Source organism: Pollachius pollachius, assembly GCF_949987615.1.
Source record: "Pollachius pollachius genome assembly, chromosome: 16".
NCBI lineage: Eukaryota > Metazoa > Chordata > Actinopteri > Gadiformes > Gadidae > Pollachius > Pollachius pollachius.
Window position 1 is genome coordinate 4,473,985 of NC_136949.1, and position 27,782 is coordinate 4,501,766.

General features: G+C 48.0%; 1 protein-coding gene across 1 annotated transcript; it reads left to right on the plus strand.

Annotated features, from left to right (window-relative positions):
- Positions 1-4,485: 4,485 nt before the first annotated feature.
- On the plus strand, positions 4,486-27,782 carry ylpm1 (YLP motif containing 1). Its single transcript, XM_079753445.1, has 21 exons — positions 4,486-5,240; positions 6,001-6,210; positions 6,796-6,984; positions 7,638-8,962; positions 9,097-11,811; positions 12,164-12,278; positions 12,636-12,780; positions 13,153-13,242; positions 13,379-13,553; positions 14,094-14,278; positions 15,885-16,042; positions 16,142-16,204; positions 16,615-16,734; positions 17,005-17,181; positions 17,382-17,465; positions 18,405-18,488; positions 20,414-20,488; positions 25,505-25,556; positions 26,487-26,608; positions 26,977-27,166; positions 27,615-27,782. The coding sequence occupies exons 1-20, from the start codon at positions 4,746-4,748 to the stop codon at positions 27,121-27,123; spliced, it is 6,726 nt and encodes a 2,241-aa protein (XP_079609571.1). The 5' UTR covers positions 4,486-4,745; the 3' UTR covers positions 27,124-27,166; positions 27,615-27,782.

The following is a 27,782-nucleotide window of genomic DNA, read 5'->3' on the forward strand; positions in this document are numbered from 1 at the left end:
GCATAAACGTCCTTATCGGCCATCCTAATAGTGTGGACGTTCGACAATCAGATTCTCGCTGGCATAGCATACATTTCATCTTTATCACAGCCACCCATCGCTTCTTATGCAGAAGAAATAGTATATTACCAGCGGACATATTTGTGCTTAAAGGAGCCCGAGGCAGTCTATCAGTTTGAGGAATCGTCTACTTTGTTTACCTGTATTTACATATATTTATGTTTTTGTGTCTGAAATACGTACAGAAACACATGATAAATGTATGGTCCACCAGAACAGATTCCAAACATGTTTGGTTTCTTTGAACCTTTTAACCACGTTCTCATCTTTTGATGCTATATTATATCTGAAATGGTTGCATTAGAAACCTTCTCATGTGAGTTATTGTAATAATAAACACCCAGTTATTCACTAAACAGCATTTCAATGCAGTCAGGGCCACTTCAGCATCAGTGGATTTGAAGCGGCCCGAATAAATCAAAGCAAATTGTTTGCATTCGATCAAATCCATTCGAGTACAGCTTGTGAAATCAAAATGGAAGAATATTTCATAAACCTCGCACATCAAACACTTCTACCTCCCTTCTAATTCGGACTCTGCTTTGATTAATTCATTAATATTCCTCTCCCAAGGTCTTTTTATAAACCTCGTCATTAATAAAAGCAGACATTCAATTAGCACACAAATCTTGATTGCCAATTTTGTCATAACCGCCTTCCCTTTCTCTTTTTTCCCTCCCCTTTCTTCCTTTTTTTTACGCCATCGTTAGTGCTCCCATGTCCGCTGTGGTTGGCTGGGAGGAGGAGGAGCGGGAGGAAGAAAAAAATTAACTAATTTCATTAATCTAATTGTCATCGCTTTCAACCATCCTACTAATAAGTACAAATTAATATGATTAATCAATTTGACGACACAAACTCATTCAATTACGATTTTTCAAAGGCAAAGTGGGTGGGGACGGGGGATAGGAGGGGCGGAGGAATGGGTGGGCGGGGGGAGGAGGGGGGAGGGAGGGGTGGTTATGGAACAGCCTGGGTCCTGTGTGGGGAGCAGCCCACCAAATTGAAGTAAAGTCAGGTAATTAGTCACTGGGAGCAATAAATAAATGAGAGATAAAACCTAGAGGGCAGAAACCTTATTATAATTGTTAATATTATTCTTTGTTTATTTCTTATTAAAATGAATAATAATATTAAGCATTATATTCATTTTTTGAAAAATGATTACCGATGATAACTGAATCTATTTGTAGTGACCGTTACCCTTTCCAACCTTTTTATCAAATACTAAATATAGCTACATGTATATCTTTTTCTACTCCCTCACGATAGACTAGCCACCGTGTTCTCTCTGCACACACATGTATTAAGGTATGGATTGGACTTTACTATTTGACTATTGAATATTGAGTTACTTGGCAGGTGCTTTTATCCAAAGAGACGTCCAGCGAATTCCAATACCGCCGGGGCAGGTGGCGGGGCGCCTACAGGTAAGGTTGCTGACACTGGGGATTGAACTCGATGCCTTTCAACTGTGAGTCGACCACACTCGCCACTACCTTGTCCTGCAGCAATAAGGATTTCCTTATGCACCTTTCAACATTGGGCACTAATAAAGAGAATGCTTTTTTTATATATGTATACAGACATATTTCTTCTGAAGACCACAACCATATCTATAAATATATATATATATATATATATATATATATATATATATATATATATATATATATATATATATATATTTATATATGTGTATTTAAATATATAAATCATGTTTTGTGTGATGCAGATTCAATGCATTGGAGGGGTTTCAGATACTCTGGCTTTGATTCACACACGGTATATTTACTCTGTTGAAAGATGTGCTGATGCAGCAAGGAAACGAACGCCCTTTGAGGTATTGTATCTTAACAAGCTGGTATCGGTCTATTTGAACAAATTAGTGGTTGTTGTTGCTGTTGTTAAGAGGGAGAGGGAAGGGTGCGTGGGGTTGTGTGTGTGTGCATGCGTCTGTCCGCGCGTGTTTTTGTTTTTTGCATGTGTGTGCACACATGCATGTGCATTTTGGTGTGTGTATGTGGTTCTTTGTGTGTGAGTGTGCGTGCGTTCATCCGTGCATGTGTGTGTGTTTGTGTGCATGCATCCGTCAGTGCATGCGTGTGTGTTTGTATGTGTGCTTGCGTACGTGCGTGTGTGTGTGTGTGTGTGCCTCTGAGTGTACGTGCATTTTGTGTGTGTACGTGCACATCTCTGTGTGTGTCTATGTGTGTGTGTGTGTGTGTGTCGGGGGGTGGGGGGGGGGGGGGGGGGCGGTGGCGCTGGATGCAGAACAGTTTCAGTGGCATCCCTCTCTAGTTTGTGAAGTGTGGTGGTGGTGGGGGCGTGGGTTAAAGAGGAGACAATTAGACCAACGGTTCGATTGGCGTGTGGAAGCCCGGGTGCTGACAGTGGAGAGAAGGCTTTCAAATGTCATACCAATTAATCTATGCAGCCATCAAACAATATTCAGGAAACAAAGTCAGGGGGGGCGATCAATCCGCATCACTTTTCCCCTGACCGGGTTATGGGAAAATTGATTTGTCAAACAAAGCATTTTGGACGCGGCGCATGGACTTGTACCGGATCCATTAGTGTCCATTGAACATTTTGTTTAACATAGGATTCTCATCAAAGGGAAAGCGCCGTGTCCTCAGTATTGCCGGCCACCACAACTTCCACGGTTCTGGATTCCCGCCCCTTTTACTTGTTTAGAAAGCTTTACAGCTGATTTAGCCATCTCTTTTAAACAGACAAAAAAGCCTTTATTTTGCACATCACAATACACCACCTTCTTCCATAGACCCAAGTGCATCCTCATGAAATAACGTGCCTTTTAATACAACATATCTCACCCCTTCTTTTCTCATTCCACGCGTTAATAAACCGTACAAAATGCATAAACAGCCAATGACTCCTTCTACCCACAAGTGTGAGGGACGCTGGGCCCCCAAAAGGCTCCGTATCATCGCTATATCCCGCCAGGGGCCCCCACGCCTGCTTTGTACAGTACAGTATACGCGTCGGCCCCTAAGCTGTATAAAGCAATCCCCTGCACACGGTATTGTTCTAACACTGAAGTGTATCACATTGTGCCTGGCGTGCTGTTTTAGAGGGGAGAGGGGGGGGAGATAGATAGAGGGAGGAGGGAGAGTGAAGGAGAGGGAGAGAGAGAGCAAGGGGGATAGAGAGAGAACGAGCTCCCTCTGGGGAGATCTCCCCCCCACCCCCCTGACAACGTATCTTTCCCTAAAGGCTAGGCATGGGTGACCTTGTCTTATTCAGTGAGGGCGTCTACAGAACAAAAAAGGAGAGCTGGGTCCTGAATGGTCCATTTCCCCTCTTTTAACACCCCTTTAATGTCATCAGTGAAATATGAAGTCATTAGGCGATATTAAAACACTGCTGACAAACTAATTAACGGGAGACATTAAACGCGAAGGCCTTGATTAATCCGCTTTAACGATTCTTTTTAAGTGGTTCTGGTCAAAATTAATACAGATTTACTGGTGATCTTAAGAGAAAGGAAAAAAAAGCTGGAACAAATACTCTTGTGTGTACCAAAAAACTCAAGGGCAATCTGGCATCATTGGCCTTTTTACCTCTTGGGGTGGATTCCTGTTCGAGCCATGCCCTCTCTGCCTCAAGGCCTTCCCAGAGCAAGGAAACTGTGTTAGGTCAAAACTTGGTACATGTGGTCATCCTTCTTCTGAGAACCTCCTGCTTATTACCTAGGATGGACGATATTGGTTTGTTAGGGGCGTTTGACTCCTAGCCAAAAGGTTCTGGGTTTGATCCCCAGTGTACGCTGTCTACCTGTAGGCCACCTCAAGCAAAATGTCCTAATGCTGTACATGCTCCTTAATGAAATCGTAAAATTAAATTAAATTCATTGTAAATCGCATTGGGTAAAGGTTCCAGGGTCTGATTCTGATGAAATCAAGATCAAACATAACTGCATGCATACATGAGTCTTTATGCCATTAGATAAAATATTTCATGATAGCAGTCAATATAATCGTGACATAATGGCGACATTATTGTTATGATCATTATTATTGGTATGTTATTACGCTATTATTGTAAAAGACTGATGGATGCCGTTCTTGCGTGTTGCTTGTTTCTTGACAAATGTCTCCATCTAGTGGACTTTCTAAGTATGCTTTGAAGATAAAACGTTTGTCATTACAGCAGCCAAAAATATTCGATCTAGCCTGTATATAAATACACTACAATCAAAGATAACACAATTTGGGTGATTTACATTTCCATATGAGGCCTATGAAGTATCTTTCATATCACTTTCATATCGCCTTTTTTCCTAGTTGGTCCAGTCACCCCGATGGACGAACCACTCCGACCCCTTGCGGAAATTATGAGGAATAGTAACCGGATATTACCGACGGACTAGCGGTGTCGCACTTCCGTGCATCCCGAGCGAGGCTGTTTGCATGGCTAGTGGCTAACCATTCAGGCTACAACGGAAATCTCCCAATACACCTAATTTCCCTTTTCTTCCCTCGAAAGTGAAATATTTCTTAACCGATAGCCGTATTTCAAACCCCAGATCTCGGATCGGCATAGCCTCGCGATGCAAACGAGACCGCTGTTTAAAAGATAGATCACGTTTAGCTCGGTGTTCCGATCCACGGACCGGGCCGTATGTGAGCACAAAGGCCCGGCACACCGTCCCGAAGTCAAACATGTTCCCCTCCTGGGGAAACTATGGGGGTCATCAACCGCAGAACTTCGGCGGGCCTGCGCCCCGAAAGCAGCACCCTGCGGGCCAGGCCGCCCCGGCGGCGGGCTTCGGAGCGGCTCCGGCGGGGGGCTCCGCTCTGTTCTCCAGCCTGCAGGAGCAGCATCTCCAGCAAATGCAGCAGCTGCAGATGCTCCACCAGAAGCAGCTGGAGTCGGTGCTGCACCACAACAGCGCGCCGGGGTCGTACGGGGTTGGAGGTGCTGCAGGGTTTTCTGCACCGTCGTGGCAGTCGGAAGCGTCGGGGCATGCGGACAATGTTTTTGATGGTGCCCCGGCCTTTTATAACCAGGACGAGGCCCAGGCTCAGTCCGCAAGAGGGCAGGATCAGCCCCGTCCCCCTCTACCGCAGACCGCCGGGGGGAAGCCGAACCCTCCCCCTCCAGAAGCGCCGTCTGGCGGGGGTCCGCCGAGTAATGACGGCCCTAAGTCGAAAGAGGTACACCAGAACATAATTATAGGACGTATATGCCAGCTCAGGATAGATATGCACAAACCTTCTCAGAAAGTATGAATTCTCAATACTTTATTGAAGATGCCTGCAAACATAGTTAATCGTGATTTTGTAGTAGTGCTTTGCCAGCTACAGTAAAAAGCACATTTGATTTGTAGGTAGTTGACGCGGTACACACACTCTCTCAAATGATCTCTCACACACACACGGTCAAGCTAACCTTGGTGACTTTCTGGCCTGTAGGTTGAACTTACAAGAATCTATCTATGTAGGTGACATTCCATTCTAGGAACTGAAACAACTGGAATGGTTCATACAACCTGTATTATAATTGCCAGAAAAGTTGTTGATCATCTTGAAATGGTTTTATGGACCCAAGACAGTTAGTGTTAACAAATGCAATAAACTGAATATGTAAAGCAGTTTGCACTTCATTGCATCACCTTTATTCTTTACTTGTTATCACACTCCTCAACAATGCTCTCGGTAAACCAATTTTTTTTTTTTTTTTTTTGGTTACCGTGCGCATCAGTTCTGTCAGCCTCCCTTTGAGTGTTGTATTCATCATGCACATTACTATGGAGTAATATAGTCATTTTAGAAGATGCATTAATCAAAAGCTACTCGAACTACATCATTTTGATGCATGCGTCTTAAACGACAAGGTAAGGGCCCGGCTTTTTGCGCCGGCCTGCCAACAGGGAGAGTGGCTGGTCTGTTGACATGATGGGTTGTTCACCTGCAGGAGCAGCAGCAGTACTGGTACAAGCAACACCTCCAGAACCTCCAGAAGCTGAAACACGACGGGGCGAGGCAGAACCAGGCGGCGGGCGACGCCCCTTTCTCGTCCCACGGTCACGCGGCTCCGCCCCTCCCTTCAGAACCACCCAAGAGCACACCACCCCCGCCTCCACCCAAAGAGGAACCCCCCCTACCTCCCCCACCTCCCGACGATGTAAGCATGTCTTTTTTTGTTGTTGTGTTTAAGGGCCCTATCCAGCTGAGGTTGGATGCCATGTTTTCATCGTCTTCGTAAACCGTGATATTGGGGCAGGGCATGCGCTTTCCAGAAATGGAGGTTGTCGCCATTGCTGAGGAAGAGCTTTACTACAGCAGCACTAAGCAACCGTTGCATTCAAGTCATTAAAAACCAAACCTAGGTGTCATTCACCGTGCTATGGGTTACAGTCGACAATAGAGAAATTGGTAAATTACTTGTCAGGTTCACGGCAGGGCAGGCATGTGTTATAACAACGTAATACTGCCTTGTATCAGAAGTAAGCACATGTACATAATGTATGAATTGGATCTTGTGTACAGCAAATATGTACACACACACACGCTTCCTTCAAACCCTTCCTTATTGTATTATATGTATTTTATATTTTTCCTTTTAAAAATATCACCAGTAACGTCGCATCTTTCACCTCCTTCTTTCAGAAGAGTCTTAATTAGTTATTTCCAGTCACGTCGGTGTGTTGGTGAGCCCTCGTCCATTATTGATTCATAATCGATATGCTAACGTGTTGATCTTCCCCAGCCGGACCTTCCCAAGGACCCGGAGGAGGTGGCCCGTCTGCAGCAGCTGCAGGCGGCGGCGGCCCAGTGGCAACACGTGCAGCAGCAGAGGGCGGGCATGCAGTACCAGGCGCTCATGCAGCAGCACGAGAAACTGCAGAACATCCTGGAGAAGTACCAGCAGTTCATCCAGCAACCCGCAAATCTACAGGTAGAGGCCGTTTTCATTAGAATGTTATTACCTGGGTACTGGCCCAGTACCCAGGTAATAACATTAACAATAACAAATAAATTATTAATAATAATAACAAATAAAGCTTTTGAACCTTGACCCAGTACTACTGGGTCAAGGTTCAAAAGCTTTATTTGTCCAACTTGTTGCCATATTAGAAAGTTGTCTTTGATTGAAGGCAGTCTGTTCGCTAATTGTGTGTATGTGGTGCTTGTGTAAGAAGGATGTTGTGTGTGTGTGTGTTTATTGCCTTGGGTATGAATGATTTTTTTATAGGGCTATTTATTTTGGCTAGAGGCACTCTGTATCTTCTGCCTGGTGGAAGCAGCTCAAAACAGTCATGGAGGGGGTGGGCGATTGTTAGTGCTTGGCACTTGGTTCTATGAACTTCCTTATTCTACCGACAGCGATATACTGTTATTCACTTTCTCATGACTAATGTACTTATTATAAGTCTCTTTGGATAATAGAGTCTGCTAAATGCCCTAAACGTAAATGTCTAAATGTAAGTTACGTGCAGTCATGAAAATGTTCTAATAAAATGGCATGGTTGATTATTAATTGTTGCAGACAGTCTCTATTTAAATATCTTCTAGTTAAAACACAGTATTGTATGATGTTGTTTTCTACAGTCGATGTCCAGTGAGATGCAGCTCAGGCACTATGAAACCCAGCAGCAGCAGTTCACCAAGATGTACCAAGACTGGGAGCACACCTTCCAGCTCTGGCACGACCAGTTCCAGACCTACCCTCACAAAGACCAGCTGAAGGACTACGAGCTCCAGTGGAAACAGTGGCAAGAGCAGATGAACGCCACCAACGCCCACCTGCAGGAGCGCACGGCCACCCTCAAAACCATGGTGCCCTACCCGTCCTCCCAGTACGCCGGTGGCATGGCGGACCAGTACGGCCAGTACCCGGGGAAGGACTTTGCCGGTGGTCCTCAGGGCTCCATGTCCCAGGGCCAGCCGTCACAAGGCTCAGCATCCCAAGGCCAGCTGTCTCAAGGTTCAGCGTCCCAGGGTCAGATGCCCCAAGGCTCCATGCTCCATGGTCAGATGAACCAAGGCTCCATGCTCCAGGGTCAGATGAACCAAGGCTCCATGCTCCAGGGTCAGATGAACCAAGGCTCAATGCTCCAGGGTCAGATGAACCAAGGCTCCATGCTCCAGGGTCAGATGAACCAAGGCTCCATGCTCCAGGGTCAGATGAACCAAGGCTCCATGCTCCAGGGTCAGATGAACCAAGGCTCCATGCTCAAGGGTCAGATGTCCCAGAGTCCAATGTCCCAGGGTTCGTCGTCCCAGGGTGCAACTTCCCAAGGCTCCATGCTCCAAGGCCAGATGGCCCAAGGCTCCATGCTCCAAGGTCAGATGGCCCAAGGCTCAATGCTCCAGGGTCAGATGAACCAAGGATCGATGTTCCAGGGTCAGATAAACCAAGGTTCAAGGGCCCAGGGTCCAATGTCCCAGGGCCAGATGAACCAAGGCGCAAGGCCTCAGGGTCAGATGAACCAAGGCTCAAGGCCCCAGGGACAGATGTCCCATGACCAGATGTCCCAAAGCCCAATGTCCCAGGGTCAAATGTCCCAAGGCTCAAGGCCCCAGGGCCAGATGTTGCCCCACGGCCAGATGTCCCAGGGCCAGATGTCCCAGGGCCAAATGTCTCAGGGCAAAATGCCCCAAGGCTCAATGCTTCAGGGCCAAATGTCCCAGGGCCAAATGCCCCAAGGCTCAATGCTTCAGGGTCAAATGTCCCAGGGGCAGATGTCCCATGACCAGATGTCCCAGGGCCCAATGTCTCAGGGGCCAAGGGGTCAAGGGCCCAGGGGTCAAGGGCCAAGACCTGGATTCGGACAACCGTCAGAGCAGCCCTCTAATGCTGTCAGAGGCGGTGCTCCTTCCCCTATGGGAGAAAGACAGATGGGTCCCGGACACTACGGCCCCAGAGGACCACGGTGAGCCATAAGTTTACGATTACTATTACGATGTGATGTATTGTAAACATGCTGGTAAATCTTTGTCATTGTTGCTCTTGTCATAATTATTCCTGGTTGATTCTTTAATTCTTCATATATATTTTTATCGACAGGCCTGATGGTCCGAGAGGGAACGGCCCCAGGTTTGACCAGTCCCAGCAGCGCTTTGACGGTCCTTCCCGATTCGAACGGCCCCCGTTTGATCAGAACCCGAGAGGCTTCGGGCCCCGCTTTGGTGGGCCGACGCCTCGATTCGACCAGCCCCCGAGACAACCCGGACCCCAGAACCGCTTTGAACGGCCGCCCGGACCCCCGCCTCACTTTGAGCGCCCCCAGGGGCCCCAACAGCGGCCCCCAGCCCCGAACCAGCAGCATCCCTCCGCCCCCCATCAAAGGCCTCCGGCGCCCAATCAACGGCTGCCAGCTCCCAACCAGAGGCTTCCCACACCCAGCCAGCACGCGCCAACTCCCCAGCAGCCCCCAGCAAAGGGCCTCAAGCCCAAGACGGAACCCACGAGTACACCACAGACCAATAACCTCTCCAAGACCCCCGTGAAGCCCGGGCCCATCCCGGCCAACAAAGCAAAGGACTCCACGCCGAACAAGGGCAAAGGGGAAGACATGGCGGACGACAGCCTGGACGGCACCACCGGCTTCTTCCTGCCGACCGACCCCATTCCGCAGACGACCCACGGAAAGGAAGACGCTAAAAAACCACCGGGCGTTGGTAACGATAAACCCAGTGTGACGGCTCCTTCGCCCCCGGCGTCAAAGAACGCCGCTCCGGCACAGGCCAATCTCAAACCGGGCGGCCCGGGGTCAACGAACACCCACGGAGCGCCGAACGCCCCCAAGCTCCCGGACGGCAAACCACCGGCCAAACCGCCCGCGACACCGCAGGCCAACTCGGAGCCGCCCAAGCCGCCGCCCGCCATGGCACGGGGGCGGGGCAGAGGCCAGGCTCCGCCTCCGCCCCCCCACCTGCGGGGGCGGGGCCGCGGGCCGGCGGCGGCGGCGGCGGCGGCGGCAGGGCGCGGCGGGTTCAACAGCTTCCCGCCGCCGGACCAGACGGACGGCGCGCCGTTCGGCTACGGGGAGCCACAGGGCGAAGAGATGACGCTGCAGGAGGAGCAGGACGGCTACTACTGGCAGGACCCCGCCTACGAGGAGCCCGCCGACGCCGCGGGGGACGAGGCGGAGCAGCCTCCGGAGCAGGAGCTGTGGGTCCCGGAGGAGCACCACTTCCCCCAGGAGGACGACTACTACGAGGAGCCCGGGATGGGGGGGCCCATGACGGGAAGGGGACGGTTCCCCCAGCGGAGGGGAGGGCCCCCTTTACCCCGAGGGGGGCCCTACATGGGCAGAGGGGGGCCCCCGATGGGCAGAGGGGGGCCCCCGATGGGCAGAGGGGGGCCTCCGATGGGCAGAGGAGGGCCTCCCATGGGGCCCTACATGGGAAGGGGCGGCCCGCCCATGGGGATGGGCGGGCCGCACATGGGCCGAGGCGGGCCGCCCATGGGGAGAGGTGGACCCCAAATGGGGAGAGGTGGACCCCCCATGGGGAGAGGGGGGCCCCCCATGGGCCGCGGAGGTCCGCCTGGGGGCCGAGGAGGGCCCCCCATGGGGATGGGCGGGCCGATGGAGAGGCACTGGGAGGAGCCCGAGTCGGCCGAGTGGGGGGAAGAGGAGCCTTACTGGGAGGACTGGGGACCTCCCATGAGGGGCATGAGACCCCCGTTCCCTCCCGGGCGGGGACGGGCCCCCCGGGGCATCATGCACCCCGGCCGAGGACGGCCCCCGTTCGCCCCGCACGGGCCCATGGACCACGGCCCGCCGGGACCCCCGGCGGACCCCGAGGGCATGGAGCTGGACCCTATGATGGACCCCATGATGGACCCCATGATGGACCCCATGATGGACCCCATGAGGCACCCCATGCACCGGGGGGGCCACGACCCCCGCGGCCGGCCCATGCGCCATGACATGCCGAGGGGCCGCATGCTGCCGCCGCCGCCGCCGCCGCCGCTGGCGGCGCACGAGATGCTGGAGCCGCCGGAGGGGGCCCCGCCGTACGACGAGGACATGGAGAAGGACCCCGAGTGGCACCGGCCGCCGCCGCCGCATGAGCTGATGGACCGGGAGCCCGTCCGCGGGGGCCCTCCCATGGGCATGGGCCGGGGGGTGCAGCACTCCCCCGGGGGGCCCCCGCACGAGGAGGGCCGGCGGGAGGCCATCGTGGAGGACTACGGCCACGGGGAGGCGCGCTACGGCTGGCGCCCGCCGCCGCCCCGGGACTACCCGCCCGACGGCTACGGCCGCGAGCGCCGCTACCACGACCCCGAGCGGGAGCGGGGGCGCTCCACGCCGGCCCGGGACTTCTCGCCCCGCCCCGAGCGCTTCAGGGACGGCGGCTGGCCGGACGAGCGGGAGCGGGCGCGGCCGTACCCGTACGACGAGCCGGAGCGGGCGAGGGGGGAACTCCGGATACGGGAGTACCGGGACGAGGCGCCGTACCGACGCGAGGAGCCGCCCCACCCCGAGTGGGAGCGGTCGGCCCGGCCGGCCCCCCCTCCGCTGCCGGAGAGGACCTACCCCCCGGAGTACGAGACCCCCAGGCCCCACTACGGGGACCGCCGGGGGGAGGCCGCCGCCGCCGCCGCCATGGACGCCACGGCGGCCCTGCAGCCGCCGGCAGTGCCGGCCGGGACTCACCCGGACGGCCCGTCCGACCCGGCCACTCAGGGGGGGGGCGCGGCCGGGGTGCTGGCCCTCTCGCAGCGGCAGCACGAGATCATCCTGAAGGCGGCGCAGGAGCTGAAGTTCATCCGGTGGGTGACCCCCTGGGCTTATGGTGGCGTTGGGGTCTTTTTTGTGAGATGAGCGCCGCACGGATCACTCTGTGATGATCTCACACCTATTTGCAATAGAGTTACTGTCCCACTAGGTATTGACGATGGTTCTAGTCAATCGTATTTTTGATCAATTTATTTGTGTGCAGAAACGAGGTGACTAGGACGAGCATTAATCATCTCTATTTGACCGGGTTATATCTTATATGTGTCGCGCTCAATATGGCAAAAGGCTTTTTTTGGTCAGTTGACGCACGGGACAATATGCTTTGGTTAAATGGTCATTTTGTTGTTTTCTAATGTTTTTTAATCCTCCCCACTCCTTTGACAGAGAGATGCAGGAAGGGGTGACCGAATCCCAGCCCGCCGCCCCAGAAGTCCCTCCTGAACTTCCAGCCGGCCTGCTGGGCCTGGAGATCCCCCCAGAAGTCAGGAACGCCCTCAAGGTCCGACATAGCACTGTTATTATTACTATTTTATTATGGGATGCTAAACCTGTGAGGGGTCAATGGGGCCAACACCATCCCGATAGTGCGAAAGAGGGTTGGAAGAGAGGGTGTGACATGCTACCATCCACCATCGCGATGGTGGATGGTAGCATGTCACACCCTCTCTTCCAACCCTCTTTATTACTCCAAAAGTCCCAAATCCCTAATGGACACCCTTTTTTTCCAACCCTCTTTCTTACTCCAAAAGTCCCAAATCCCTAATGGACACCCTCTCTTCCAACCCTCTTTACAAAAGTCACAAAATAGCGCCTCCCAAATCCCTAATCGTTTGTGAACGTGTATCTCGGTCCATAGGGCATGGTGGCGTCTGCACAGCCAGCGGCCAGTGAGCCAGCGGCCTGGGACAGCATGCCTCACAGCGCAGGCTACCATCCGCCGCCCTCCGCTGCCCCAGCACAACCCATGCTCCCCAAGACGGTGGACTACGGACACGGACACGGTAGGGCCACGCCATTGGCCGAGACGTTTCACAGTAAGGGCAATTTAGCAGACGATTGTGACCAAAGCGACTTACAGCGGGTCCCAGATTTTGGTGGATTGGTTGAGACTAAGGGGTTGTCGTGGCATAGCTACATTACCATCTGGTTGTGTGACGGAGACGGTTTCATCCAAAGCGACTTGCCGAGTTGAGGAAAACTTTGAGAATTTAGTGTTTTTACCTGCCAAACGGTCAAATCTGGCAACCATTGGCGGGTCAATTTTGGACCCTGCATGAGATGCGTCCCATTGAACGGCAGTAACCGGTTCGCGGTATCTGGCGGTTGACCGCAACCTGTCCAATCTACGTCTTTATATTCCTTTACCTTTCCAGAACCAGGTACCACGGTGGAGCGGATCTCGTACGGGGAGCGCATCGTATTGAGGCCGGACCCGCTGCAGACTGACCGGGCGTACGAGAAGGGTGGGTCTCCTGCCGAAGAAAGCCACACAACCTTTTTAGGGGAATAGGGAAAACATAAAGTTTCCCCTTCCGTTGTGTCACGTCATTCCCCCGTTCACTGAGGACCCGTTATTCCCGTTCTCCCATTTCCCTCCAGAACCCCTGGGACTCAGGGACCCGTACGGCCGGGACCCCTACTACGACCGGCGGCCGGACCCCTATCCCGACCGGCGGGAGTACAGCCGGGAGCGAGAGTGCTACCGGGACAAGCCCCCCCCGGACTACGAGAGGGAACGCTTCGACCGGGACCGCTACCCCCCGAGAGACGACAGGTACGGCCTTCCGTTCGCCCCTTCCGTTCGACGGCAGTCTTGTTTTCTGGAAAACCTTCCCGACGTTTAACATGGCTCTCTCTCCGTCTGCTTTCGCCTCAAGCACCCAATCGATGCTGGTTGACGAAAGGTAGTGCATCATGTTGTGTGTGTTACATGTGGTTTTAGTTTAGCCGGCATGTGCGGGCGTAACGGTTTTAGTATTCAAAAGGGACATATTATACCACCAGGTGAGTGTAATTAGCCGTTACAAGCCGTTTTGAAAGTCTGCCTCTTCTGTCATCACAAGTGGGCGTGTCCACCTAGATGTCCCGTGGATGGATCAGTCCACCAGCCTACCCAGTGGACCGTAGTTCTTATTATCCATCATACATCTAGGTGGACACGCCCACTTGTGATGTCAGAAGAGGCAGATTTCCAAAACGGCGTGTGACAGCAAATCACACCATTTGTCACCACTTAATAAAAACAACCGTTTCGTACAAAAAAGAGGAACCTTCTCATTTGCTTTTGTCCTTTTTTCATTCCCTCCGTCTGCAGACCTCCTTTCGGGGCCCACCCCCCCCGGCCGAGCTACCGCGACCGGGAGCCGAGGGAGGACAGCGTCGGGCGGGACCGCGAAGACCCCTACGCCCGGCCCAGCTACGACAGACCCCCGTACGAGCGCACGCCGCTGGAGTGCGGCGGGCCACCGGAGCGCTACGCCCACCGGTCCTCGCCGTACGGTACGTCAGTGATCGGTGGGGGGCGGGGCGTTGTCTGTTATCCCCCCTCCCTCCAGCCTTAGGGATGGAGGGAGGGGGGCCGTGCTCGTTAGCCAGAGGTCGTGGGTTTGAGTCCTGTCTGGGGCGTTATGGAAGGGCCGAGGGCCGTGGTTTGATGTACGCTCTTATTGTACGCACTTAATCTAACATCTGCAGTAGCTGCTAGCATTGCTGTACACGGGGAATGGGTTAGCCTAGCGATTGTTAGTACTTGCAATTGGCTCTATGAACATCTCTACTGTACTGACAGCGATATATTGTTCCACTTCTTGTGACAAATGTACTTATTGTAAGTCGCTTTGGATAAAAGCGTGTGCTAAATGCCCTAAATGTAAATGTTTTGCTAGCGGAGTATTCTTCCGGGCATTTTCCATCTGGGATTAGTGAAGAGTTTATGTTGGCTGCATTTTTAGGGTTTCCTTTTGGGAGTAGACTCTCGCTCGCATCATTTTGTGAATTTGATGCTGTATAAAGGTTCTTCGTATTGTATCTTAAAAAGACATTGTGTTGTTGTAGCAGCTTTTCATTCGTGCCCTGAAATCTTTTGACATTTATTCGAATGTCTGTTTCAAAGATGGAGATTTCTTTAGATTAAGCAATCTACGTATATATTTTCACCTTTCACAAGTGTGCTCTTTAAAATCTGTCCTCTTTAAAATGCCCAATTTTTTAATGAACTTTTTCCTATTGAATCATTAGCAGATGCTTGCATCAAAAGAAAATAGAAAAAAGCAAGTGAATCTTTCGTTTCGGTTGAATGTAAGGATGCACCGATTATGAAATTCTGGGCCGATACCGATGTTTAAAATAACAATTTGGCCGATAGCCGATACCGATGTTTTTTTGTTATTTATTCCCCCTTTTGTGCCAGGGAAACAAACCCTAACCCCCCACGCACGCACGCAGACACGCACCTCGTATACACGCACACACAATGACACAGGGAGAGGCTTTTATGATTTGTATGAAATCAATCTGTTTATTATATATTTATTATATACGCCATCAACATTCAACATCAAAATTATTTCAACGTGGGCTTAGGCAGATAGGCCTACATGCGGCAAAAACAGATCGCTATTTATTTTACTGAACACAGCCTGCATGACGGTGAACTAGACACGTCTTTAGCATATGGAAACTATGGTCAAAGAAATAACTTCACACTTGTGTCTTTTTTTGCGTGTCTTTTTACAATTTATTTGTTACCAGCATTCGTAGTGTTGATCAGCTGAGAAATAGTCCGCCAAAGACGTTGACGTCGCTTAGCAACCGAGGACGCTTGCGGAGTGATACGACAGAAAAAAAAAACAAGTCGCCCGTGTGCATGTGTGGTTTGTTTACCAATAAATGCGAAAGAAAATGCCGATAGGCCGATGGCAGTCAACAACGCAAATATCGGCCGTTACCGATGTTCGTCCAAAACATCGGTGCATCCCTAGTTGAATGTCATTCATTAGTCGAGGTTGGGCACCTTACTCAAGGATGTCCATATGTAGACCAACACTTGGCACGAAGACCCTTGCAGCTTTGTGGTGAAACCCTTCCTTTGTTTCCCATCGTCCAGGGGAGAGGAGGGGCTTCCCCGAGGAGCGTGGCCCGGGCCCTGCTTCATCCCAACCCCCTCCTCCTCATCCTGCCCCCCCACGTGCCGAGAAGAAACCAGAGACCAAGAACGTGGACGACCTCCTCAAACCCCCAGGCAGGATGTCCCGCCCAGAGAGGGTACGCAAACCCACCGCCCGGTGCCTCTCAGTCAGTCTAAAACATGGTTCAATTACATAAATGTTCTGAATGTTTAAATATGTGTACATTGTTTTTCAGATTGTCATCATAATGAGAGGACTTCCCGGAAGCGGTAAAAGTCACGTCGCCAAGCTGATCCGAGTAAGTGGATTTGTGGGGGCATTAGTTTCCAAGATGTTGTTGACATATTGAGGTATATCATATCGTTAGCCTCATGGCATAATTGCATAGTCATATTTGGGCCAAATTTTGTTATCTATCCTCACTGTACTCTCGTAACGCTGCTGATCACTGTGCCTCATTGGCTATATCCTTAGCCAATCAGAATGCTTTATACATTTCATAATCACTATCTGCCGAAGTCATGTTTTTGACCCTGAATGAAAGATCAACCTTCAAATATGACTTAGTCAATTATGCTACGAGGCTAACGGTACAGTCTAGCACACGTTAAAGTTACAGGTTATGACTCACCACCTAACCTTTTACCCTCTGCCCCTGTCTGCCTAACTTGGTGTGTCTCTTCTCCCCGTCCTGCTCCTGAACCTCAGGACAAGGAGGTGGAATGTGGGGGCGCTCCACCCAGAGTCCTCGTCCTGGACGACTACTTCATGACGGAGGTGGAGAAGGTGGAGAAGGACCCCGACACGGGGAGGCGGGTGAAGAACAAGGTCCGTTCTGACCAGTCCTGCCCCATCAAATGTTTGCCCGACAGCCACGCTATATTCCAACAGCTCGATTCGTATTTCTACTTTTTTCTTTTTTTTTTTGAAAATGTGTATTTTTTTAAGGGGAAATTTGAAAGTTCTCAGTCCCAACGTTTTTTTTTTTGGAGAGAAACGCTGAATAAATGCATCATGTTTTCAAACTCAAAAGTAATCATTTGAATAATCGTGATTTCAACATTAACCAAAATAATCGTCCAAAATGGCCCTTCTCAGGTGCTGGAGTACGAGTACGAGCCGGAGATGGAGGACACGTACCGCAGCAGTCTGCTGAAGACCTTTAAGAAGACCCTGGACGACGGCTTCTTCCCCTTCATCATCATGGACACCATCAACGACCGCGTCAAACACTTTGAGCAGTTCTGGAGCGCGGCCAAAACGAAAGGCTTCGAGGTAGGCCGGACGTTTTCTCTTTTGGGGGTCTGGGATTCACTTCACAACACGCGTGTGAGGCGGTGTTCGCCTGTTTTGGCAAAATGGCAGAGAATGACAGTTCCCCTTAATCTACGCTGAGATGATGCTCTGTGATCGTGGCGAGATGTTTGTCAAATGTTGTTGTCCCTGTCACCACAATGGCCACGTTCTCCTCTTAGGTCTATGTGGCTGAAATCACGGCCGACAACCAGACCTGTGTGAAGAGGAATGTACACGGTCGCACACTGAAGGACATCGCAAAGGTCTGTCGCACTTCGGCTCACATAAAAGATTTATATTTGTATTGGTCCATAAGCATACCAATGCATACTTGTTGCTGACTAATGCAGAAGACAATGGTTGTGGAGGCGGTGTTTGGGTGTGCTTTGTTGGTCCTACATGTTAATCCAACAACCACAACGACAGTTTAGACTTTTACTGAACGTTAGCACGTTACGTGCCACCGCCATTATTCACACTCAAAGAACAGCTATCAACCTTTCCGCGCATGCCCAGTAGATGACAATACCGTATTTTCCGCACTATAAGGCGCACTTAAAAGCCGGTAATTTTCTCAAAAAACGACAGTGCGCCTTATAATCCGGAGCGCCTTATATATGGATCAATTCGTGTTTACAAATGAACAAAGTTGTCAGAACGCTTAATAAAGTTTGACTTTGTCTGACTGTTTTGTTGACATTCCCTTTATGGCTGGTTCAGACCACACGACAGATATTCCTCCACTATTAGGAAGGTCACACTATACGATCACAGAGCAAGGAAATCGGGCGGAAGACTGGCCACACTACAAGATTCGAGGGTGCGATGCTCTACTTTGTATCATTCACGTTTGCAAGACATTTAAAAAATCTAAGGTTTGGAACTGCGTAATTGGGTTTTACTTTTTTGTCATAAAGGTTCCAGTTTTATATCTGCTAAATGCAGCAACTCGTCCTCACAGTTGCGTTGCGCGTGACGAGCTATACAATTAGCACAGCTCCATCTAGTGGATGCATAACGCATCCCCAGTCAAACGTTTGACTGCAGTATCTTCTATGCTATGCGCTTTATAATCCGGTGCGCCCTATTTATGAAAAAAGTTCTAAAATAGGTCATTCATTGAAGGTGCGCCTTATAATCCGGTGCGCGTTATAGTGCGGGAAATACGGTACATTGATGGAGGTCGTGTTTAATTTTCCCAGATGTCGTCCAACTGGGAGCTGTCACCACGTCACATGGTGTGCCTGGACGTCCGCTCTCTGCTTCAGGACGCTGCTATCGAGGAGGTAACGTCTCGTCCCTGAGCTGTTGTATCCTGGCATCCAGCACTGTACCCACTTACTGTTCCCCTAGCGTTGTATCATGAGACCCAGTGCTGTTCCATCTTACTGTTCCCCTAGCGTTGTATCATGAGACCCAGTACTGTTCCATCTTACTGTTCCCCTAGCGTTGTATCATGAGACCCAGTGCTGTTCCATCTTACTGTTCCCCTAGCGTTGTATCATGAGACCCAGTGCTGTTCCATCTTACTGTTCCCCTAGCGTTGTATCATGAGACCCAGTGCTGTTCCATCTTACTGTTCCCCTAGCGTTGTATCATGAGACCCAGTGCTGTTCCATCTTACTGTTCCCCTAGCGTTGTATCATGAGACCGTGCTGTTCCATCTTACTGTTCCCCTAGCGTTGTATCATGAGACCCAGTGCTGTTCCATCTTACTGTTCCCCTAGCGTTGTATCATGAGACCCAGTACTGTTCCATCTTACTGTTCCCCTAGCGTTGTATCATGAGATCCAGTACTGTTCCATCTTACTGTTCCCCTAGCGTTGTATCATGAGACCCAGTACTGTTCCATCTTACTGTTCCCCTAGCGTTGTATCATGAGACCCAGTGCTGTTCCATCTTACTGTTCCCCTAGCGTTGTATCATGAGACCCAGTGCTGTTCCATCTTACTGTTCCCCTAGCGTTGTATCATGAGACCCAGTGCTGTTCCATCTTACTGTTCCCCTAGCGTTGTATCATGAGACCCAGTGCTGTTCCATCTTACTGTTCCCCTAGCGTTGTATCATGAGACCCAGTACTGTTCCATCTTACTGTTCCCCTAGCGTTGTATCATGAGACCCAGTGCTGTTCCATCTTACTGTTCCCCTAGCGTTGTATCATGAGACCCAGTGCTGTTCCATCTTACTGTTCCCGTAGCGTTGTATCATGAGACCCAGTGCTGTTCCATCTTACTGTTCCCCTAGCGTTGTATCATGAGACCCAGTGCTGTTCCATCTTACTGTTCCCCTAGCGTTGTATCATGAGACCCAGTACTGTTCCATCTTACTGTTCCCCTAGCGTTGTATCATGAGACCCAGTGCTGTTCCATCTTACTGTTCCCCTAGCGTTGTATCATGAGACCCAGTGCTGTTCCATCTTACTGTTCCCCTAGCGTTGTATCATGAGACCCAGTGCTGTTCCATCTTACTGTTCCCCTAGCGTTGTATCATGAGACCCAGTGCTGTTCCATCTTACTGTTCCCCTAGCGTTGTATCATGAGACCCAGTACTGTTCCATCTTACTGTTCCCCTAGCGTTGTATCATGAGATCCAGTACTGTTCCATCTTACTGTTCCCCTAGCGTTGTATCATGAGACCCAGTACTGTTCCATCTTACTGTTCCCCTAGCGTTGTATCATGAGACCCAGTGCTGTTCCATCTTACTGTTCCCCTAGCGTTGTATCATGAGACCCAGTGCTGTTCCATCTTACTGTTCCCCTAGCGTTGTATCATGAGACCCAGTGCTGTTCCATCTTACTGTTCCCCTAGCGTTGTATCATGAGACCCAGTACTGTTCCATCTTACTGTTCCCGTAGCGTTGTATCATGAGACCCAGTGCTGTTCCATCTTACTGTTCCCCTAGCGTTGTATCATGAGACCCAGTGCTGTTCCATCTTACTGTTCCCCTAGCGTTGTATCATGAGACCCAGTGCTGTTCCATCTTACTGTTCCCCTAGCGTTGTATCATGAGACCCAGTCCTGTTCTTTCCTACTGTTCCCCTACCGTTATAAATGAGACCCAGTACTGTTCCATTTTGAGACCCAGTACTGTTCTCCTACCCTTTTATCATGAGACCCAGTGCTGTTCAATAATTAGCTTGTCAAGCCATGGCAAAGTGCACTCCAACAGGGATTCGATAACAAATGAACTGAACCCCTTTTGCATCGGCAGGTCGAAATGGAAGACTTCAATCCTGAGGATGAGACCAAGGAGATGAAAAGGGAGGAGGAGGAAGAGGGTGACATGGTAGGACCACGCCGGCAATCGCTATTGTGGCCACACAGTCGGCAGTCCCATTTCTCCACCGGTTGATAGTCATGTTCATCACGGGAGGTGAACCCTTAGCCTCCTTCATTTGACTCCACTGGTCAAGCCGATTGTATTTGCATAGCCCTTAATCCCAGCCTCAAAGGGCTTCCCAGGCACACGTTATACAGCCTCCGACACTAAATCCATCAAAGCGTTACAAATAACTGTCGCCTCGAAAATAAGGGCTGTTTTTATGATTATAGCTGAGGCTTGAGACTTTAAAGATGATGTTTCGTCAGTCACAAACAAAAAGTTGAGTTTAAGGTAACTTGTATTGATTGAGAAGGAAAATATGTTGAAACGTTGAAAAAGATATTGTCTATGTACTTTGTAGATTGGCTATTCTTCAGCACTAATGTTAGATTTTTGTATAATTTGTGTCAATGATTTTCTTTTGGCTCTGGCAAAAACTCAACTGTCAGGTGAAAGCTGAGAACTTTCCTCACGTGTAGAAAGAACAGAGAAGCCCAACTCTCTAAATCTAAGAAACACAAATGGCCAGGTTTGACTGACTCAAACCTCAGCTCTGTCTGAAACCCTTGGGCTCTGAGAACCAGGGAACCTGTATCCATGTTTACTGTTGCCATGACGACGTTGATATGTTTTCGCACACTGACCCAAGCCAAACATTAATCATGCATTTCACCCTCAAGTAGCTTTCCACGAAATGCACATTGAACTCTCCATGACGGCAGACAATTTCTAATATGAAAACGTTTTGCCAGTAGAGGTTTTGTGTACAAAATGTGTCATTGAAAGGAACATCATTTAATTTTGAGTTGATCAGTTGTTCATGAGGTAGATTCACCACATTACTAACTTGATGTGCACTCTCCTTCTGGTGCCTCTTAATATCCGTGCTCATCTGTGGTTATTATTACTATTCAATGTTAACTAATGTCAAAAATGTCTGAGCGCTGACGGTATTTTTCCACCGAGGGTACGGTTGCAAAGCATTACAAAATGGACCGCTGGAATCCATTAGTGTGCTGGCACCTGCCTCAATCAAATGCAGCAATTGCAATAATAATCTTTTGTTTTCATACCGTTGGTTTGTACACGTGTGAAAGTAAGAAAACAAAAGTTCGGTCTCTGCATCCAAACGCATAGGATGCACATACAATAACAGCACATACAAAAAGTGGTCGATGGTAGACCAAAGGGTAAAGGGGACGAGTGTTGGAACCAGAGCAGCCCTAAAGCCTCATAAGATTCATAAGGCTTTTATCCAAAGCGACTTACAACCATTTTTATACACACACCGACTGCGGTGTCAACCATGCAAGGCGACAGCCAGCTCGTCAGGAGCAGTTAGGACGAGGTGTCTTGCTCAGGGAAACCTCGACACTCAACTAGGATGAGCCGGGGTTCGAACTAGCAACCTCCCAGTTACAAGTCAACCCGCTTCTAGCTCCTGAGCCACTGCTGTTAATTTCTACTTCTTTGTCAAAGAGCTGCCGTAAGTGGGTCGCCACGCAAACGCTCGCATGCGTCGTTCTGTGTGGTGAGCGTCGTCTGGCGATAGAGTACGTACGTAGACGGCGTCGTATTCACGCACGTGCTGGCAAACATCTTTCAACTAGCCTATCGAGAATGAACTGGTACTCTTCGCGGGAAAGATGAAACGGGCCGTCTGGGCGCGTAGCTACGTTTTCGTTACGAGAGAAGACCCCCTATGGCAGATTTATGACACAAGAACCATGGACCACCAGCAGTGGGTTTTAATCTGATTCAACGGATCACAGGAAAACATCAATTTATTTTAGTAGGACTAGTGACGTAACCGGTAACACCGGTTCCATCTAACACAAATGGTAACACCAAGAGAAATGCAGCGACTATAAGGAGGCTGTCAATCAAACAAGCCGAAAGCAGGACACTAATCTTGGTTCTTGTGGAAGATCCCCTTTGTGGAATCTTTAAACCCTAAATATTTGGTTTATTTTAGGTCTTAATATGACAAAGTAGATAAATGTATCTAGATGTACCAACTGCATTATTTGATTGATGGGCATGATTGGGAATTTATCTAATTGTCAACCTGACCTACATTGTTGAATGAAATACAACGCTGCTCAGGTGGAGCTTCACCATCCAAATACACCCTGGTGTTGCACAACGAGTGTTCAAAAAGCCCAACTTTCTTGCAGACATCACAGTCTACCACTGCCCAGAAAGAGCTCCACACAAACCGCTGTGCCCCTTGACCGTGACGTCAGACCACCTCGGAATAGGTAGTCTGACGTCACGAAAAGAACTGCGTTCACAGCACAGTGGCACTTTCAGTGTTTCAGGGAGACTGGCGGACTTCTTTTAGTAACAGTGTTAAAATGGTATAGATTATAATGTTGATGACCATATCAGGTTTTGGTTTCACTGGCTCTTTAAATGGCGATTACTTTTCCACTGATGGTCATAAACAAAATTAAGATCAGTTTAATGGTCAATCTGATGCTTAAGTTTCCTTCATGTGATTTTGGACACAATGTGATGCTTCCACCCAAGAAAATTTCTTTCAACTAAAAATGTTTGTTTAACTGAGCGGGAAATACGGTTCTCCTTTTTAAACCCCCTCACTGGGCGTCCCCATCATGGGTCATTGATGATAGGTTGAATCAAGTCTGAATAGTTTAACAAAAAATAACTATCTTGGTAGACTGCACAATTATCTAGTAACAATACTTCTAACAGAAGCCAAAGGTTTTTACTTCCTAAAATTACTTGAATAATATGCATACAGAATTCTCTGTTGATTAGACCATATAATCTAGCAAACAGAATTCAACCAGATTTTCAGAAACACTGGCGAATCCAAGCTGTAATCAACAAGTCTTCGGCAAAATTCAGATTTCATGTTCGATGGAAACATCAGAATTTTGCCGAAGTTTTGCATTTGTTAGTTTGTTGTATGGTAATGCAAGGATTTCCATCATGATGAAAAGCATCATGGTACAAAGTTGATTGTCTTGACGTTAATGTGATATTAATTATATCGAATTACTTATTTATTTGATTCAAAATTATGGTAAATATAAAAATTACAACGGTTTTCGAGACTGTTATATTAAAATACAAACTTAATATTTTCATCTTCTGTATATAATTGTAAGTTAATTTCTAATCGAAAACTCTCAAAGAGTTAAGACACATGACTCATTACATTTTGTGGTCACCGTGGTTACGAAGTCAACATGTGATACGCTGGTTAGTTTCTTTGGGAGATTTGGATGAGATTTCATCGTGGCTTTCAAATATAATGAAAAAAAAATATTTTTATATCTTTCATTTGGAGCTATGGATTTTTATATTTTGTTCATTATTTAGTACTTATTATTAAATGACTAAGAAAATGTACCACTGTAATTTTAACACTTAAGTATGCTGTAAAAAATATTCCAACATTTTGATTTTGATGTCAATGGAATTGACAAAATATTAAAAAATATTTTTTGTTTTTGCTTCTTACAACTATTATTGAGACTGGATATTTTTCAAGTGGGGAATCTGAGGATGCTGAGCATACACACTTTGAGTGTTTTTCTATTATCTATAAATAGATATTAGCTCAGATCACCGTGATCTGGCTGGTATGTGTTGTCAGGAATTAAAATGCAAGCTTCAAGACTGAAGCTTGCATCAATATACAAATGCTGGAAACCAGACAATTGGGGTCTTTACCTTATATTTTATCTGAAATATTTGGTGAAATTGATTGCAGAACCAATTCACACCAGTAAATTACAATTCCTGAAATAAATATTGACTGGCTAATATAAATATGAACTAATTATTTAGCTAGTGGAAATTCTAAATCGATTCTAAATGTTTGATCTAACAACCATTTAAAAACCTACTCAATCATAAAAGAATATTCTAAAGGTAAGCTTGATAGACAGAATGTTAAAAATAGCAGAACGGATCAATAATTTTGATTCTATAATCTTACAAAAATACTGCAACAAAGAAATAGATTCCCATAACAGTGAAACATTTTTAAGGAATGTGCACATACCGCCACATAGTTTAAATTACAAACATCATAAATGTTACACATTAGCTGGATTTTATTTGAGAGTTTCTAGTTATTTTGTTCATTACAGAATCCCCATATAAGGTGTTTTCTTAAAGGTACAATATGCAATATGTTTATTTTTCTTTTAGATTCAGATGTTATTTTTCCTGCTTTCACTGCTGGGGAGTTTGTAGAGTAGGCAGTACTGGACGTAGCCTGACATTGCAAATAATGCATATTGTACCTTTTTTAAGATTCTTCACCTTCACTCCGTCCCAATAAAGCATAAGCTATGTCACATTCACTTTATAACGGGAAAGCTATATTGTGGAATTGTTTGGTTTAAATATGTGCCGACCAAAATCCCTTACTTCACTATCCTTGTATATTTGGCCCCAGAAGTCCTTCATCTCAGAAAGGGCCCCTATTTTACCACCACCAGGGGGGCTGGCTAGTCATTGCAAGCCTTTCGTGAGCTGTCAATTTATGATCACATGTGGGCGTGCCCACCAGGAAGGAGTCAACGGGGGGTTGACCAGGGGGTGACCAGGGGGTGGGTCATTCCATCAGTGGATTGATTGTTATGGTTGATAGACTTTTTTGGGGCCAATCAGCTGAAGACCCGGTGGTAAAATAGTGGCCCTTGAACTAAGCAGGAGTCACCGCATCATCCATGTTTGCATGCGACTGTGTTAACATGTCCCCTACAGTGTTAATGTCATTAAATTCCAACATGTCATTGTTGACGTTTTGCTCTTATAACCTCAACCAAAGAATCTTTTGTCTCCTCTTTTCAACCAATCTCTCTCTCTCTCTCTCTCTCTCTCTCTCTCTCTCTCTCCTTCTCCCCCTCTACCTTCTCCCCTTCTACCTTCTCCCCCAATCCCCCTTTCCCCCTGGAGACATTTAACTGCTACAGTGTTTTGTTCTGTATAATCTAGGGTTACATTCCAAAAAGCAAATGGGAGATGGACACGTCTGAGGCAAAACTCGGTGGGTATTTTACTTTTATTGTGCTGAATGAATAACTGGTCTGATACGCTACGAAGAGAATCGGCTCTCGCCTGGGGTTGGTTACCGGTTGATACTGGTTTCGGTACCACTATGGCACTGGTTCCTTTACGACCGGTAAATACCGGACCGGATTATTTCAGTGCAAGCTGCCGATTTAAATATCCGTCATTAGGTTCTCTTAAACCAACCCGCCCTTTAACTGTTGGGCAAGAGCCGAACAGAGGCATAGCTTGTCAACATCACATAATGGATGCTTAGCCAATCAGATAAAAGAGGCGGGTGCAACTGTTAAGTCCAGTTGGTTCTTTTTTAACGTGTAATATGCAAGAAAAATACAATAACAAAACACGTAGTTCCTAAAACAACGTTGCGTAGTAGACATGGTTATTGGTCTGTCAATTTAAAATAAAAAACATAAATTTGCATTTATTTTGACGTTATTAGTATTGTACTTTGTATTTGAGGTTAAATTATTAACTAGATGTTTAAGTAGGTCGTATATATTTATCAATATTTTGTTCAATTTCCTTGCATTTGTGATTTTAAGTGTGATCAGTTCAGGCACTGTTAAGGCACCGGCACCATTTTAAAAGTAACGTCGTAGCACACCGTTATCGGAAAAACGATACCCAACCCTACTAGTACCAGACTTTTTGCGGATATGTTAAGTACATTTTCTAAATCAATCACATTCATGTGTGACTTTTTTAACCTGTTAACTGAATTTTCCAGCTCTCATTCAACATGAATAGACGCTAGATTTTCAACAATCGACATTCTTGAAATTGCATCGGTAACTCTTTATGCAAACTCTGGCAGGGCAGTTGTAAAAATAATTTGAATTCATGAATTTCTAACCACCGTCCATCCTTTAATTACGTTTACGGTTTCGTTCTCCCGTCTCCACAGACAAGCTGGACGGCATCGTTTGCGGTGGGAAGAGGAAGCGGGAGGGTGTGGCAGGCATGGAGGACTTCCTTCAGCTGCCCGACGACTACGCCACGCGCATGTCTCAGCCCGGCAAGAAACGGGTAAGTTGACCCACGTCCTCGTCGGCAGCTGATTGGCTGAGCCCACATAAGAGGATCCACCCAAAAAGTCAGATCTGTGTAGAAATACCAGGCATCCGGTTGTAGTTGACTTCATCCATACGTCTCTCACAATCCCATGAAAGTGGGTATTCTTGAGTTGTGGGAATCAAACCCTTAACCCCTTGTAGGGTTAATACCATAATCTCCCAGATGACCAGGACTGGAACATATCTAAACATACCATCCACAATAATTTATCATGATGGTTAAAAGGGGAATTTGGGTAATTTCAACATTTCATCCCAAAAAATAAACAGAAATATCCATGTTTTTCGCTCGCCCATGACACGTCATCGTTCTCCTTGAAGGTTCGGTGGGCGGACCTGGAGGAGCAGAAGGAGGCGGACCGGAAGCGTGCTATTGGCTTCGTGGTGGGTCAGACAGACTGGGAGCGAATCACAGACGAGAGCGGCCAGCTGGCCCAGAGAGCTCTCAACCGCACAAAGTTTTTCTAAGAAGAGAAATCGGTCATTCCTCTTGTTGTCTCATGGAGAACTGGTACGTACTTTGTCTCCTTGATTATTTCGTGTTCGATAGATAGTTGAGCGGTCGATGGGTATTTTCACAGAGCTTCAAAAGCTGGACTAGAAAGTAAATTGTGCTTTTGAAAAAGTCAAGCTACTACTAGCTTGATTTCATTGTCGCGCTGGAGTCTAGCTCAACTCTTACGGACTTCTTTAGAGTACCGCGATGGATCACAAAGAGGTTTGGACGTTTTGAGACGCCAATATATCTGGAAAGAGACGGGATAATTAGCTATTGTTTTAAATTTTTTCTATCTTGGCTGAAAGGTTTTTGGGGTGTCAGAATAAATGTTCCTCTGCTGTGATTCAGATATCGACCCTGGTGTCATAAACATCAGACCTTAGTGTTAACCAACTTGGTAGCGATTGCACAGACTTTTCATTGATGGCAAATCAATAATGATGTGTTGATTTTGTTACAGATCTCCACTTAGTGAAAGCAAACGACTCGACGGTGGAACATCAATTGATACATTTCTATTTAACGGTCTCTCTGTGATATTTTATTGTGATATCATTATGTGCCAGGCGGGCTTGCGTTGGCTGTTTTATACTCTACGGGCTCTTTGTGTTTAGCTGTAGCATTCTTG

Coding starts and splice junctions, on each gene's coding strand:
- ylpm1 (XM_079753445.1), top strand. CDS start 4,746: ATGTTCCCCTCCTGGGGAAACTATGGGGGTCATCAACCGCAGAACTTC. Junction 13,243..13,378: donor TGACCGGGCGTACGAGAAGG/GTGGGTCTCCTG, acceptor ATTTCCCTCCAG/AACCCCTGGGACTCAGGGAC. Junction 14,279..15,884: donor CCACCGGTCCTCGCCGTACG/GTACGTCAGTGA, acceptor CCCATCGTCCAG/GGGAGAGGAGGGGCTTCCCC.